General features: G+C 48.3%; 1 protein-coding gene across 2 annotated transcripts; it reads right to left on the reverse strand.

Moving 5' to 3' along the window:
• Positions 1–2522: 2522 nt before the first annotated feature.
• LOC109687421 (cytochrome P450 4F1-like) lies at positions 2523–14152 on the reverse strand. Of its 2 annotated transcripts, XM_074053854.1 has the most exons (13): positions 13987–14152; positions 13520–13718; positions 10976–11120; positions 8829–8882; positions 8612–8739; positions 6680–6801; positions 5816–6086; positions 4748–4814; positions 4459–4588; positions 3610–3743; positions 3457–3521; positions 3210–3292; positions 2523–2833 (listed from the first exon to the last, which is right to left on the reverse strand). In XM_074053854.1, exons 2-13 carry the CDS (start codon positions 13715–13717, stop codon positions 2656–2658), a joined length of 1575 nt encoding a protein of 524 aa, XP_073909955.1. In that variant the 5' UTR covers position 13718; positions 13987–14152; the 3' UTR covers positions 2523–2655. The 2 variants fall into 2 exon arrangements, with proteins under 2 accessions (XP_073909955.1, XP_073909956.1); XM_074053855.1 differs by lacking the exon at positions 13987–14152 and having other exon boundaries at positions 13520–13960.
• Between the last annotated feature and the right edge of the window lie 1994 nt (positions 14153–16146).

Genomic DNA, 16146 nt, shown 5'->3' on the forward strand with positions numbered 1-16146 from the left:
GAGGAAGAGGATAGATCAAGGATGATAAAAAAGACAAGGTGGATTAGGAGGCAATGATTATATACCAGACCAGCCAGAATGATAGAGAGGTGGCTAGAGATGGTCACCAGGACACTATTGGCCTTCTGAGACAGCTGACTCCTGTTGCTGCGCAGCTTAAGCAGCAGGCACTGTGGGACCCTATCAGCTCTGAGCAAATACTTCTCATCTCGAGTCAAGCCCCTTTAGCAGCCCTCCCACCTCAGCCCAGCACCTTCTTTCAGGAGTAGCTTCACTGCCTCCTCTCCTCTTTTCTGGGACTCCCTTGTCTCTGGCTCCAGACCTGGAGGAGGTTGTGGGAGGCTGGGCTGGGCCAGACCGTCTCCTCCCAGCCGGGGCAGGTAGCCAAGGCAAAGAGGTGGGGCCAACCTAGTGCAGAGGGAAATAAACTGAGCCCTTCTCACATGGGATGGTGTACAAGATTGGGGAGCAGACAAGGTAGATTCTGAGCCCCATTGTTTATAGCCACCTAGGCCCTTCAAAGTACAGGGTGCAACAGATAAAACCCTGAACATGGGAGTTAGTTCAGAGAGCAGGAGGCCTGGGCCAGGCCAAGCCGTGGTTCACATAGGTTAAGGGTATATGAGGGGGAGAGAAAATGGGGGTGCTCTAACCAATGTACAGTTAAGTCTAATGGGAATTATCATTATGAATCTTTCCTGTATGATGAATACTTCTCTGTATGATGAAAATTTTTATAATAAATAAATAGTCTCACATTTTACATGTCAGTAAATTTTATGCATAATAAATCTTGACGTTCTTGGAATTAAGAGTTAAAATGTTGATAAGGAAAGAGTGAATGATGAAAAGTATGGTGGATATATTTTGTATTCTATATGAAAATAGAATGATGAAATCTAAGGGGGGGAGAGGAGGGAAGAAGGACAATGATGGAGGTGTGAATTTAATTAAGATATATTATAAGCACATATGTAAATATCACAATACAGCCCCCTGTACAACTATTATATGCCATTTAAAATAAATTTAAAAAGAAAATAGAGTAGAAGGAAATTTATGAGTGCAGGGTGACTCCAGTGGTGGTGCTTACACAATTCTAGGCATTTGTCACAAGTCAGATCTTAAACTTAAACGTAAGTTTCTTCATCTTGAAAATGGAGAAATGGACAAGTGAAACACCAATATTTTTCACTGTGTATTTTATTCTTTACGGTAGTGAGTGTCTTTCATGTCAAAAAATATTACATTGAAAAAGTGTAGACATCACCTGCCAAAGAGCCTCACCACTAGGTCTGAGTGGTCCCCAGCTGTTCTTATATAACTGGGACTGAAGCCACTATGAAATCACTTCTTCATAGATTAAGGTGCAACCTCTGAAGCCAACCTGATCAAACTCAGTCCCATCCATGACTCACTCACCCAATGACCATGAGCAAGCAAGTTAATCTTTATGATCCATAGGTCCACGTGAGGATGCTATCAGCATGTACTTAGGAAGCTGCATCCTCACCTTCTCCCTTCTTACTGGTCTGCTTTCCTATTATTATTTCTTTGGTGGTACTTGGATTTGGACTCAGGGTTGTCCACTTGCTAGGCAAGTTCTACCACTTTGAGTTCATTCTCAGAAGGTTAAAAAGTCAGTCTTTTTGGAGTTTCCCACCAATATATTCTAGAAAGACATCAAACCCCACCAAAATCCTACATGAATATATGTGCATCCTCTGCTAGAAAATGAAATCTTGGTCTAGAGGAGTGATAGAGCGCCTTCCTAGCATGTGTGAGGTCCTGAGTTCAAAGCCCAGTACCACCAAAAAAAAGAAAAAAAATTTATTTGAGGAAGAGTAACCCAATTTTCACTGACAATGATATCTGAAGTCATCAATGCGCATAAAGATAACTCATGCAAATGTGAGCACTTTGAAATTGCTATTAAAGTACTTGAAATTATTTTCTAATATTTTGCTTAAAAACAAAACAAAGAGCTGGACACTGGTGGCTAATCCCTGTAATCCTAGCTTCTCAGAAGGCAGTGATCAGGAGGGTCACAGCTCAAAGCCAGCCCAGGCAAATAGTTTTCGAGACCCTATCTGGAAAAAAATCCGTAACAAAACAGGGCAGGTGAGTAGCTCAAGGTGTGGGCTGTGCGTTCAAACCTCAGTACCTCAAAAAGAAAAAAAAAAAAGGCTAGAACTAAGTACAAACATTTAAGGCCACATGATATGATGCTTTAATGTCAAGAAATGTGTCAAGGTGGTGGAAATGTAGTGAAACTGCAGGTTTTCCATCTTGACAGAGTCACAAATGTGCCCTTAATCCTAGTCTCCCTCCTCAACAAACACCTCCCATGGTCTGGTTCCTGGAAAATGTACCAACAGCGTGGGGACCCTGTGGTCAACAAGCAGCAGTCAGACTCTTGGACTCAGAGACGCCAGTCCTGCCTCCCCCACCCTGGGATCCCTACAGTTCCCTTGCGCCCCCTTCTATTGCTCAATGAGTCTCAGACACAGGTGACAGAACAGGTTTATTACAAGGATTCAGCATGGTGGTGGGTGGGGTTTGAGGTCGGAGGGCAGACGCAGGTGACAGCGTGGTCTTATCCCTGGGAAGCTGCATGGTGGGTGGGTGTCCACGGTCGGGTCCCGCAGGCTGTGGTCACCGAGCGCCCGCGCGCAGCGGCTCCACCCGCAGCCACAGCCCGCCCTCTGCGCGCAGGATCAGCTCAGGCTTCCTGCGCGGCTCCGCGTGGTCGGGCAGCACGCGGAAGCGCAGCAGCGTCAGCGCCAGCGCCACCTTCATCTCGCTCATGGCGAACGTCTGTCCGATGCAGTTCCTGTGGACGGTGGGAGATCTGACTGCCCGGGACCCCACTCGGACCCCAAGGTACCGACCCTGGCCGTGGAATGCGCTCCACCAGACCAACCCTTGGGATGGCAAGGGCCTAACGTGCTGGGACCCCATGTGGCAGCCCATGTCCCAGGCCTGGTCCACACCCCAACTCAGAGCAGCAGGTGAAGAGGGGCTCTGAGTGCCCAGCGAACCACTCTGAATTAGCCAGCCTCATCCTCTAATCTTCTCACGGTATCTGCTCAGGTGAGGAAGGAAGAACACCTAGGACACTGACCATCCCATCCCAATCTCCCTTGTCCAGTGTCAGCCCAGTCCCCCGCCCCATCACCACAACCCCACCTCATCCCCTCTGGTCTCACCTGGGCCCCGCAGAGAAGGGAATAAAAGCCAGAGGTGACCTGTCCTTGATGTTTTCTGGGTCGAAACGGAAGGGGTCATAGACCTGCAGGAGAAAAAGAGACAAGGCTGCAGGGTGGAGTCTCCAGCACAGTCAGAGAGACAGGTGTGTCTGTGCTGGGAAAAATGAGGTCTGATTTTCAACATCTGCCCTCTTTCTTAGAACTCAGGGGCTAGACCACAATTTCTGGTCAGGGCAAGAAGCATCACCTCCGGGTCCGGCCACACTGCTGGATTGTGATGGGTCCCGAAAATACTGATGATGCAGATAACACCTGTGGGAGAGAAGGGAGTTGTCAGGACAAGGCCTGGCTGCCTGATGAAACTGGCTACCCAGAAGAATCCTCCCCAGAGCTCAGGTACCTTTGGGGATGACCAGGCCATCAGGGAGTGCAATGTCCTGGGTGCAGCAGCGGGAGATGACAAAGACTGGGGGATGCAGCCGTAGACTCTCCTTGATGCACATGGTCAGGAAGGGCAACTGGGCCAGGTCATCCCTAAAGAAACTCCACCCCTTAACAAGTATCTAGGAAGCAAAACAGAGGCCACTGGCCCCTATGTTGCCCAGTGGAATCTTTTCTCCCTCCACTAAATAAGCCTCAGATGAATAAAATAGGTGCAAATTAGAAAAGCAGAAATTAGAAATTCAATCTGAGACTGTTCTTCCCCTTAATTGGGAGTTCCTGGAAGGCAGGTCCCTGGGCTGGGTCGTTCCCAGGCCTCTAGAGCACAGAATGGGGTTGGGCACAGAACTGGGGATCAGAGGGCACTGTGGAAGTATTTGCTGGATGAGGCTGTCTGGATCTGGATGATATAGGATCAGGACCACAGAAACAAGACTTTTACTCCCTGGTGTCCCCTGTGAATCCATGGCCAGGACACTAGGGTAGGAACTTTTCCCAGGAAAAGGTGTTTGATAAAATGCTCTTTGAGAGAAGAGGATTGGAGAAGAAGGGAAGTTTGTATATTGAGCACATGCAAAGTGGCATTATCTGCCCTCATATTGTCATCTTGTCACTAATTCTCTTTCTGTCTCAAAGTCTACAACACTCCCCTTGCTGGTCAGCCTGGTAACCAGGCTCTGCCTCTGACCTTCATTCCTATGCCCATCAAGCAATAATGGAAAACTTCACAAAAACAGCTTCCCTTTCTCACCTGGGAGAAAAGCTGATGAGAGGGGCTAGGAAACAGGCCACCAGGACCTGCACTCACCATTCGATGTCTTTAGGGTCACGGTCCCTCAGGAGCTCCCTCACCTCCTGTCGGCAGCGCTCCTGGTATTCTGGGTGTTTTGCCAGGTTGTATAGGACCCAGGAGAGACCACTGGCTGTGGTATCATGGCCTGAGGGGCAGCCATGCAGGCAACTTTGTTGTGCTGAAGCACCCAGAGGATAGACAGCACCAGGCAGGATGGGGAAAGGGGAGCATGGACAGGTCCACCCACCAGTCCCTGGGATAGAGAGACCTGTTCCCCTCTCTAGACTAACACTTGTACCCTCACCCCCAAACATGAAGGTTTCAGCTTCTGCTCTTATGTCCTCATCTGACAGCATCTTCCCATCTTCATCCTGAAGAGAATGCAAGACTCCTCAAATCAAAACTGGGGATCCTGATCTAATTGAAGACAATCTATGAACATCTATATTCCAACCAAAAACAAATCTTCCTTATCTCTCCACCTCTTTCAGTTTCCATCTCTTGAGTCCCCAACCCACAGTCATTGTCACCTGGCTGCCTTGCCTCCTGTTTGGTTCCTGGTTGTAGAAATCAGTCACCCTTGAAAATTACCATGTTTCTACATGGGAATGGATTCCTGAGATGAAGTTACTGGCAACTGAGGTTGCAGGATGATTAAATGGCAATTTCTCTTGGAAGTTAAAATTAATCATTGCTCCAGGATATTTGTACCCATCAGGAGTTCAGTACAGAGAATCTTTCTTATCTCCTCTGAAGGCATTGCATTTGCTTTGCAAATAAACTTTACCTTTGCACTGGACAGAACTTGTTTACACTCCAGAACAAAATCCCCTATCTCCCTCTTCTGTCCCTCTCCATTTTCCTCTCTCTCCCTCTATTCTCTCCTTGGGGGGAAGAAGACCCAGATAAGTCCAGCTTTTCTATATAAGCTCCAAGACTTATAATGTGCATGTGTTACTTCTATAGAGTAAACCCTGCTGCACAAACAGGAAAAAACATGGCATTTCCTGGAGAAGGTGGGTGGCTGGGGAATGGGAAGCCTTTGCTACAATCCTACCCTGGCTGCTGTTATTGCTGTGAGTAACCAGAGGGCTTCTAGGATCATGGAGTTTGGCCAGCTGTCAACATTCATGTAGATCAGCCATGCACTAACTTATGATTTGTAAATAGAGTGACATCTCAGGCTCTTCATGGTTTCAGAATTAACAGTTCTTGCTGTCTGTATTCCAGAGTCATCAGTAAAATCTGTCACTAGAATGTCCCATTCTTCTTTAGGCACCTTCCATGTTGCTACAGTGCCCTCTGCATCAAGTCCAAGTGATGTGACCTGACATTTGACCTCAAAATCCATTCTATCTCTGGAGAAGCCCACCTTGGTCAGCAGCAGCACATCAATGAAGTCCAATGTCTTGGATTTGGCCTTGGCCGGGAGGAAGTCATCAAGACCTTGATCAGGTAGGGTTCGGTGTCGTTCCTGGATGACGGCATCTGTGAAGTCGTGCACCAGGCGGCAGGCCTTATGGAAGCGTCGTCCATTGGGGGTGAGCTGGTACAGGAAGTCCATGTGCAGAAGTGGGTTCTCAGCCCTTCTCATCACTAGAGCACTGAGATCCAAGATGGTGGCAATGTATTCACTGGGCTTCCTGCAGGATGAGGCCATAAAGGGAGAAACCACTTAACATTCTTGAAGCCCAAGGAGAACTTCACAAAAGCAGGTGGGAATGACCTCCTGTCAGGATAAGGAACATCTACAAACATATGGACCGACCCAGAGCTCAGTGTGGGCATCAGACTCCTTCTTCTCCTACCAGCATCCAGTCCTGCCCCACCTCCTTCCTGAAATTGTCTACCCATTCTTGAATCCACTCTTAACTCCATCTTGTGTCCATGTGGCAGTCAGTGCTCCACAGAGCTCCACTCTGATCATGCCCATCTTCAGCTCTGCTACTTTTACCCAAGACCATGTGTGAAAGGCATGGTTGGCAGCCTGTGTGGCTGTTTGAGGTGGTAGAACTTTAGGAAGGGTTCTTCAGCTCCTTTGTGCCCCCACACCCTTACTCAAACAGTTCCACCTATCTTGAAGAATGACTCATGCTCTTCCCTTCCCTGTCTTTCAAGGCAAGTTCCGACCCACCTCCTCCAGGAAATTGGTCAGGTCATTTGAGCCAGAACTCTTTCCCTCACCTCCTCCTTCTGGTCCATGGCCCATGTTCCCAATTTGAGGGCAAGAACTCACTCCTGACAGTTGCTCTCGAAGCTGAAGATGCATTTCTGGAGACTGTCCAAGGTCATGAGGCTGATGTGCTCAAACATGTCTAGACGGTTTTTGCCCTCGGAGATCAGATGCTGCCACTTGGCCTGGACAGGGAAGGACTGGGTCTAGGTCCTGGCTCCTTGAGCCTCTCTCTAACCCCAACCACCAGGATGGACTGTCCAGAACCAGCCTCCTGGTACCTCCTTGTCCTCTGCCCCAGGTACCTGAACCCAAGCATAACCAGGCTTTGGTCTGAGTGGAAGCTGTTACTATAGCAGATGAAAACCCAAGGCTGAGCATGAGTCCTACATTAGAGTCACAGCTCTGTCTCCCATGCCCTGTTGGCATGCTGTCAGTGCTTTGACCTCCCCCATGTCCAACTTGTAAACTTTTCAGCAACAGTAAGTTGATCTCCTTTAGCGTCAGGTAAACCAGGTGGAACCCCTGTTCCACCATTCCTAGCCTGCTTCCTAGATAGAAAAACATGTCCAAGGTCCATAAAGTATCTGATCCTCAGGTTCACCACCCATAATGGGGTAAAAAATAACCCCCACCTGACAGATTGTGCAAATTATATTAAACAGCATAGATGATGGAATTGGAACATGGCATCTTTTCTGGCAAGTGCTGACTGCTTGATCAGTGTTAGCTGTCATCATCTTCATTGTAACAAATTGATTTCAAACTATCCTATGCATGCCCTGAGCATGCCAAAAATTCACAACCCTGCTCTCCTTAACCTGGGACATTACTCAGAGCTTTGTTTTTAGAGAATAATAGTGAGGGAGGAGAGAATGGTCACCCTTGACAAATATCAGTCTTACTTCTGTTTGGTGTAAAAGCAAATTCCCTAAGCCTAAAGCTACTCCTTGAAATGCAGTAGAAGGCATGAGCACCAACTGAATCCCATCACGTCACTCCCATTGCATTTTGTGACTTAGAGAAAGAATGAAAACAACAATATTTGCATGTTGCTTTTTGTGCCATGAGGAATTGACTGCCCTTTCTTTCTGACCCTTTCTCTGGCAGAATCCATGAAATGGAAAGAGCTCATTTAATCACCTTGCATTAGCAAAAAATCCTACACCTTCACAAAATCTTCATCCTCAATTCTTACCTTTTTCCTATACCCACACCCTGTGCAAGGTGATTTTCAGTACCTACCATTAAGCGTTGAAGCCCATGTTAGCACCTCCCCCCTTTGATTCTGGGCTGAAGTTCTCACTTTGTCCAGCACAACGTGGGGAAATTGATGAGGTCACAATTAAACCTAATGCTCAAGAGGCATTTCAGCCTTCTCTCCCTTCTATAGGACCCTCTCTCTGCCATGTAAATGACAAGAGGATGCCTTCTGAAGGGAGAACTGTAGGGATATGAGTACATTTGTCTTATCTGAGATCAGTCTAAATCAGCCTGAAGGTGGCCAAGCCTCAACTATGTGAGAGAACTGAGCCAGGATCAGCCAAGCTGCCCACTTGCCCCATAGATCCTCATATCCCATGAGTGAGCCCATCTCTGGGGTCCGGAAGAACCAGCCAATGTACCTCCAGACTTGTTAGCTATCATCAGCCCTTAGAGCTTCAATCCAATGAGTTTTGAAGTTTCCAATCCAATTTGGATTGGATCTTCATGGTTACTGAGTTTAGTTTACAGGCCCTTTGTGAGAGAAATGTAGAAACTACCTCTTTTTGAGCATCTACCATGTGCCAGGGACATGATTTCAATATCTCTTCTTGGCCAGTTTTGATGTAGAGATGTTTATCCCTGTTTTATAAATGAGAAAACTGGGGTTCATAGAGAACCAACAATGACTTCAAAGTATCCAATTTGAGCCAGAACTATAGATGAGCTATGTCTGTGGTCCTTTTGCCCCCACCCCAAGTGTCAGGTGGGACCCTGGTTCCATGGACTCACATGCATGACATTTGCACTGTCGTTGAAAATCTTCACATAGGGCTTCAGGATGTTAAAGTGGAAGGCTGGAGTCAGCATACGACGGTGACAGCTCCACTTGTCACCGGAACTCAGCAAGAGCCCATCACCTGGGAGGGCAGCCATGATTAGTGGACTAGGGCAACACCTTCCCCTAGCTCCCAAGACTGTCCCCATCCCTTTCACCTGCATTACTCACCCAGCCAGGGTTTCAGGAAGCTGTAGACCATCATGTCCTTGGGTGCCACAGCAACTGACATGAAGGAGAGTCATCAGGGGCCATGAAAGGGATGGGGTGTGGGACATGTCCCAGGGGTCTGCACTTCTCCCTCCAAGCCCAGCATAGGAGGAAGGGAAACAAGGACATAGGGGGAAAGAATGAGTCCAGGGGAAAGCAGATCAGGCTGTAGCAGCAAGTAGAGTCAAGGCACAGCATGACATAGCACCACATGTGTCAGCACGCCTTGACATGGCTCTTACATGGTCTGCTGCACCGAGCACAGCACCACACTCTACAGACCTTTACAGAGACCTAGGACACTCTGTCCATCCCTGCACTCTCTTACATCTCCTGAAATACACCTGGGACATGTGACATGGACACCTATGAGTTTACATGTCATAAGGTGGCTTCAGCAAACATGACCTTCCCTGACATCCCACCATGTACTGTGAAACAGTACAGAGGTAGGCTGACAGATCTCAGCATGCAATACACACAGAGCCCAGTTATGACATAAAAACTGTCTGATTAACTAGCTATATGGTGTAAGTCTAGCACTCAGGAGGGTGAGGCAGGAGAATCTCCAGTTTGAGACCAGCCTGGGATACATAGTAAGACACTGCCTCAAAAGTAAATGTTCCCATTTTTCAGATGTGGCCCAGATGTGATGCAGTGTGGTCACTGATGTCACCTATATGTATTTAATTCCAGCCTTAAACAAGACTCAAATAAAATCTCAGTCATATTCAGAGAATCTCTAGGTCCCAGATCTTAGGCAAGCTTCAAGTAGGACCCTGATATGACCACCAGAAAAAAAGACAGTCACAAACTGATCATGAGACAAGAACCAGACAAAACTGGACATGCCCCAGATGTCCAAGCTGGCAAATTATCTGCACACATGACCTTCTTCATATGATACCAAGTGTCCACCTTTCATAACCAGGTACAAAATATGCCATGTGTAACCAGGATACAGGTGTAACTGTAAATATGAGAAGCTGTGGCTTTGCGGCAGGTCTGGCCCTACAGAAGACATCACACAGAATGTTTGAAATACAAACAGTCATTGCCACAGGTGAGACAGAGGTGAGGCATCACTGTCACAGCCTCTCCTGCCTACACTGGAGAGAACCATGGTCTCTGTGGGACACAGTGTCTGTGGGACACTGCTTTTTCCCCAGCTCAGTCTGGCCTGTCCAAAGATTGGAGGGTCACAGGGCAGGGGACCTGCCCTGTGTCACTAGGGCACCTTCTCTAGGTGGTGTCCTAGAGAAGCTTGGAATAAGGGAACAAAGGATGGATATGAGAAAAACAACCTAGCATATTTGGATAGCATGGAAATAGCTGCTGGGCACTTTTGGTCCATGCCTATAATCCTAGCTACTTGGGAGGCAGAGATCAGGAGGATCATGGTTCAAAGCCAGACTGAGTGAATAGTCCACAAGACCCTATCTAGAAAACACTCAACACAAACTGGACTGGTGCAGTGGCTCAAGTGGTAGAGCACCTGCCTAGCAAGCATGAGACCCTGAGTATAAAACCATAGTGCTGCAAAACAAGAAAAATCAGCTGCCCAAATCCCCTAAGAGCCACAAGCCTGTCATTGCTGTGGGCATGGGATGAACATGGTTGATACAATCACGGCAGAGCCTCGGGTACCATGGATACCACCCTGCCCATCCGCCCCTGCTTTAAACTGTCTCACTCATCGTTCTAGATGCCCCTGCCTCTGTCTCCCCTTAACTGCCACCCTCTGACTTCTCATGTCTGATCTAGCAGAGACCTTACCTCTCCCCTGAGCCAACACTGCCCCTGTCCTTCAGTACATTCCTCACTACACAAGGCTGGGGAAGTCTCTGTCCTCATCCACCTCCTCAGTATTGGGGGTTTCTCCAGGACAGGGCCTTGGGTTGAGGTTTCCTAAGCAGCAGGTTCCTGCTGGGTGTGGGGTGACAATTGTGGAGGGAGACAGTGGAAAGAGAGCTGGTGAAAGATGGAGGAAGTTGAGAGAGAAGAGGGAAGGAAAGGTCAGGCTTCTACAGGGGCTGCACAGAAGGTGGGGTAGGGACTCCAAGTCCTCAAATGTAGCATGGTACCCACTGGCTGCTCCACATAGGTACCTGAAGCACTGAGGATAGGTCGGATGGTGTCAGGGTGGCACAAGTTGATGACAGGGATAACAGGACCCACCCATGTCATAAAGCACTGGGGGTAGGTGCCCACCAGCTGAGTCACTTCCTTCATGCCCTGCTCCGTGGGAGGGACCTGCAAGCAAAATAAGAGTGGTCACTTCCCCTGGTGAGTTAATTCAGGTGTCAACCTGTCTGGGCCAAGGGACACCCCTTGGCTGGTGAAACAGGATGTCTGGGTGTATCTGTGACTGTGTTTCCAAAAGAGATGGGCATTTGTGTCATTAGAGTGAGTAGAAAGACCCATCCTCCAGGTGGCTGACATCATCCAGTCCATTCATGATTCAGAGAAAACAAAGAGGCAGAGGAGGGGAGAATTGGCTCTCACTTCTGGAGCTGGGACAACCGTCTTCTCCTGCTCTCAGACATCAGAACCACTGTCCTCAAGCCTTTGTACTCCACCACTTACACCAGCAGCCCCTCCCTTCCCCCAGATCTCAGACGTTTGGTCTCACACTGAATTCATTGCAACGCCAGCTTCCTTAGTCCTCCAGCTTCTAGATGGCATCCTGTGGGACTTCTTTGTCTCATAATTACAAACGTCAATGCCCATAATAAATATATCCTCCCCTCTCTCCATATTTATGTGTAGTGTGTAGATATATGTACACATGCATATATACATAACTATATATATGATCATGTACTACTTAATGAAACTTCTGTCAAGAATCATCATATAATATGACCCTAGATAAGAACACAACATCATGGTGGTGTCCACCTGTAATCCCAGCACTTGGGATCTGAAAGAAGAAGGATTATGAGTTTGAAGCCAGACTGGGCTATAAAGTGGAATCCTGACTGAAAGAGAGAAAGAAAAAGGGGAAGAGAGGGAGGGAGGGAAGGAGGAAGATGGAAGGAAGGAAGGAAGGACAGAAGAAAGGAAGGAAGGAAGGAAGGAAGGAAGAAAGAAAGAGACTATAAAGAAACTGAAAAATTCCTAGGGCCTAGTACTTTTTCTTTACTTTTTCTATACTTACATACACAATATAATTGTGTATCACAACACGAACAGGTTTGCATACAAGGAACAGTAGGAAATACCACTTAGCTTGGTTGTGTAGCAGGCTACACCAACTAAGTTTGTATGACTATACTCTTGGATGGTCACACAATGAAATCACCTCCTGAGGAATTTCCTAGAATGTGTCATCATAGCTAAGCAATGCATAACAGCGCCCGCATGTACATGTGTGCACGTATGTGCATGTGTGTATTTGTGTGTCATTGGATCTGTTTCTCTAGGGAACCCTGACTAATGCAACTTTCCAGGAGGCTCAGCAGGTCCCTCATTCAGTCTCTGAAGGTGACACAGCCCCTGCAGTATACACAAAAGCAAACATGATCATACACACATCTATAGGTAGAATATGTTGGCAATAGTGAACCACACTATGGAATTCTGGGAAGGAGGGAAAGGAAAGAGAACAATAGTCACCATATTGAAATACCTCACATCTGTGCAGGCAGAGGACTTAACAGTATGTACTGAAAGCTGTCGAAAATGGGAGGTGGGACGGAGGGGTAAGGGAGAGTAGCAGAGGGGGTTGAACTGACCAAAGTAAAGCATATTCACAGCTGGGATACACTGAGAAACCCATCTGAACACTGGCTTTGGGATTAATAATGAAGGACAGGACTGTAAAACAGGAAGAGTGTGGGGGAGTACTGGCATGAAGGGGGGAGGGTGAATGGAGATGAAGATGAAGGAATAGGGTTGATGGGCTTCATATACATAAAGGAAATACAATAAAATATCTTGTAATTGCTTTAAGTGGAGTGGGGAAGGGGTGGCAGAGGGGAGATGGAGGGAAGAATCTAAGCAATGTACAATGTAAGGCTATTCAGAGTTGTCACAACGAATCTCCCCTGTACAATGAATATATGCTAATAAAATTGGAAAATTAATTAAGAGGGTGAAAAAAAAAAGGACAACTTCTGAGAGGGTGTGAGGGGCTGGCTTTTATCCAGGTTGAGCACAGGCTTCGCTAGCACATCTTAGGGGAGAAGAGCAAGGTAAGAGGAAGGTGGCCAGGAAGGAGAAGAGGGAGACAGCCATGCCTCTCTTCTGGCCCAGCTGTGCCCTGAGTGCATGTGGTGGGGGAGGGAGATCAAAGATCATTCTGGTGGAAAACCAGAGGGCCAGAGATGGGCAGACATAAAGACATGGTCCAGGCAGAGAGCAGACCCTGGACAGCGCCCCTCAGAAGGCCTGAAGCCCAGCAGTAGAGACTGTGGGACACCAGGAGTCCTCACTCTGGGTAGCCTACCTGGGGTCCCCCCATGGTGCACCAATGTAGGGAAGATAAGAAGGAAATGAACCCAATATAGACTAGGGGCAGGAGGACAGGGATGGGAGAAAGGCCTGGGATGGCACCACAAGGACCCCAGCCCACACCCTACCCACAACTCTCTGACCCCTCAGAAGTCCATCATCACTGACACCCTGGACCCACCCTGTTGCCAACTCACCATGCCCAGGTGACCCAAGAACCAGTTCCGTTTGGGGGGCTGAGGGAAACATTGCAGGCGACGAGAGTTTTCACAGCAGGCGTAGATCCGGGTCAGGACACGAGCCAGGAGCCAGGAGGCCCCAACCAGGAGCAGGAGCAGCCAAGGGGAGGCTGCCTCCAGCCCCAGTCCCAGCCAGGACAGGCTCAGCTGAGGCATCCTGCAAAGCAGATGGACAGAGTGAGCACCTGGAGCCCAGGACAGGGACACAGGATAGGAGCAGGGACTATGAGTTCTAGGGGAAGGACGACACGGAGTGGGAGGGAGACCCAGAGCAATCAGGGGGAGAGGCAGTGAGAAGGGAGAGGAAGAGAGAAAAGAGCTGCATGAGGAGGAGATGAATAGGAAGAGGAAGAGGAGGAGAAGGAGGAGGGGAGGAGGAGAAACAAGAGAGAGATCAATTGAAGTGCAGAGCTGCCTGAAGTTACCAGGGCTGTTTCCCAGTAACCACCAGTTTTCTGGGCAAGATGGCTCTCTGGAGCGGCTTCAGCTTTGAGCAGTGCCCTCTGCAGTCCAAGCCAGGACACTCCAGCCAGTACCTTCACTCAGGATCAGCTTGTTCCTCACAAGCTCCTCACCCCTCTTCTGGGACTTCCTTGTCTCTGGTCCCTGACCTGGAGAGGCTGACGGGGATGGGTGTCAGGTGGGTCAGCCAATCCCTGGCAGGCTCCCTATCTTCTTCCAGCCTGGGCGGGCAGCCAGGAAAGTGCCCTTGCAGAGGGGAACTAGTTCAGGGCCACAAGCACAGGCAGGAAGCAAACTTCAGAATTCAGCACTTTGTGTTTGTGTCATGGGCAAAAGTGACTCTGAGTCCCCAAGTTTACAGCCACTCCTGCCCTTCCAAGGCCAAGGGATGGGAGGTAAAATCACGAAATGGGAGTTCTAGGGACAGGAGACCAGAGCTGGACCAAGCCTTGTCCCAGAACATCTCGAGATCCTCTCCAAGTTGGGCTGGGAGTTCCTGGTACACCATTTCTCCTGCAGAATTAGGAGGCTCTGAGATGCGAGCTCTGTCCATCAGCTGCTCAGCCTAGCAAGGGTCCTGCCTCTGAGCAGCCCAAGGCCCCAGTGAGACATGAATTGCAGGAGAAGAGAATCCAGGCTCTCCAGGGATTTCCCAAGTCAAATTCCATAAATAAGGAGCACAGCTGGAGCAGCACATCTGGAGTCTGGGCTCTAGGAGAGATGAGAGTTGGTGAGAGGAGGGGTCTGAGCACAGGATGAGTGCCTGAGGGCAACAGTAGATGGCAGAGCCAGGTGACCTTAAGTGGAATCTCATTCGGCCCCATCCTTCTCTGACTGGGCAAAGCAGTACCTCCTGGGCTCAGTCTTCCCTTGTAGGAAAATGGGATGTCTGATGAAGGCCTTAGAAGGAGACAGAGGAGGGATCCATAGAGAAGAGAGCCCCAAACAGAGGGAGTGAGGGAAGGCTCAGCAAATACTACTGGAGCTGCGCTGAGCTACGCCTCTGCTCTGTGCAAAAGATGGTAAGGAAAATTCTTCTACTGTGTGCTGGGTCCTCTCCATAAAACATGCCTACTGTGTGCTCTACATAAAGCCTGCACATTGTGTGCCACACTGTAGCAGGGAGGAGGATCAGAAAAAACCAGACTAGGCCTTTGTCCTGAGTAAGTGGCAGGGAGGTAGGGATGGCATAGCAGAGAGATAAAACCTGAGAAATCTGAACCTGAGGAAGGTCACAAAGCTCCAGGGAGGGAAAAGTCACCTAGCACTAGGATAAAGTAGCCAATAAAATTAAATATAACCATATATGGATTAGACCTTGCTTTTTGCTTCTGTAACCTGCTTGTAAGGGTATATAAGGTGATTGCTTTCTTCTCAGGGCTCAGCCTTTGGACACGAGTCTGCTGAGTCTATGCTGGCACAATAAAATGTTGCTTCCTGCTAATTGCCTCAAAAGTCTCATATCTCAGCTAGCAAACTCCCGCAACAACTCATGGTATGTACAGGGCACCAGTGTCCCGAGGGCCTTGAACTCTACAGTATGCTGCCTGATCTAACATAAGTGTGTTTGCTGAGTGCCTCTGGCTGTACATAAGGTGTGCCCACTGAATGCTATCTGCCCTAAATAAGTGTGAATGCTACCCATTTTACATAAAGTGTGCCTGATGTGTGCTGCATCCTTATATAAAGCTTTCCTACTATGTGCTGGATTGGGTGGAGAGATCCAAGTAATGGCAGAGAAGGTGCCCATTTAACAGAAAAGCAGACTGAGGCACAAAGACGGCGAGACTGTTGCCTAAATTGCAGAGCTCAAAGAAATCCAGGTCTGTTGAACCCTGAGCACAAACTCTTCCCTTCTGCCATGTTGCTTTGCTTACCCTATTTGGTGGGGACAATGCCTTATTAAAACAGGGACATTTATGCAGGTGGGCCTGTCTAGCAAGTGTGAGGCTCTGAGTTCAAACCTCAGTGGCCTGAAAAAAAAAAAAAGGAGCAGGGTTCCAAGGACTCCTCTTCATACAAAATTGCCTTAATAATATTCTACATATACACATTCAAATAGGGCAGGTGATACCCAGCCAAAGACACCAGTGACACAAAATAGTAACCCCATGAGTGAAAAA

The sequence above is a fragment of the Castor canadensis genome, chromosome 14 (genome assembly GCF_047511655.1).
Source record: "Castor canadensis chromosome 14, mCasCan1.hap1v2, whole genome shotgun sequence".
In the NCBI taxonomy this organism is placed as follows: Eukaryota; Metazoa; Chordata; class Mammalia; order Rodentia; family Castoridae; genus Castor; species Castor canadensis.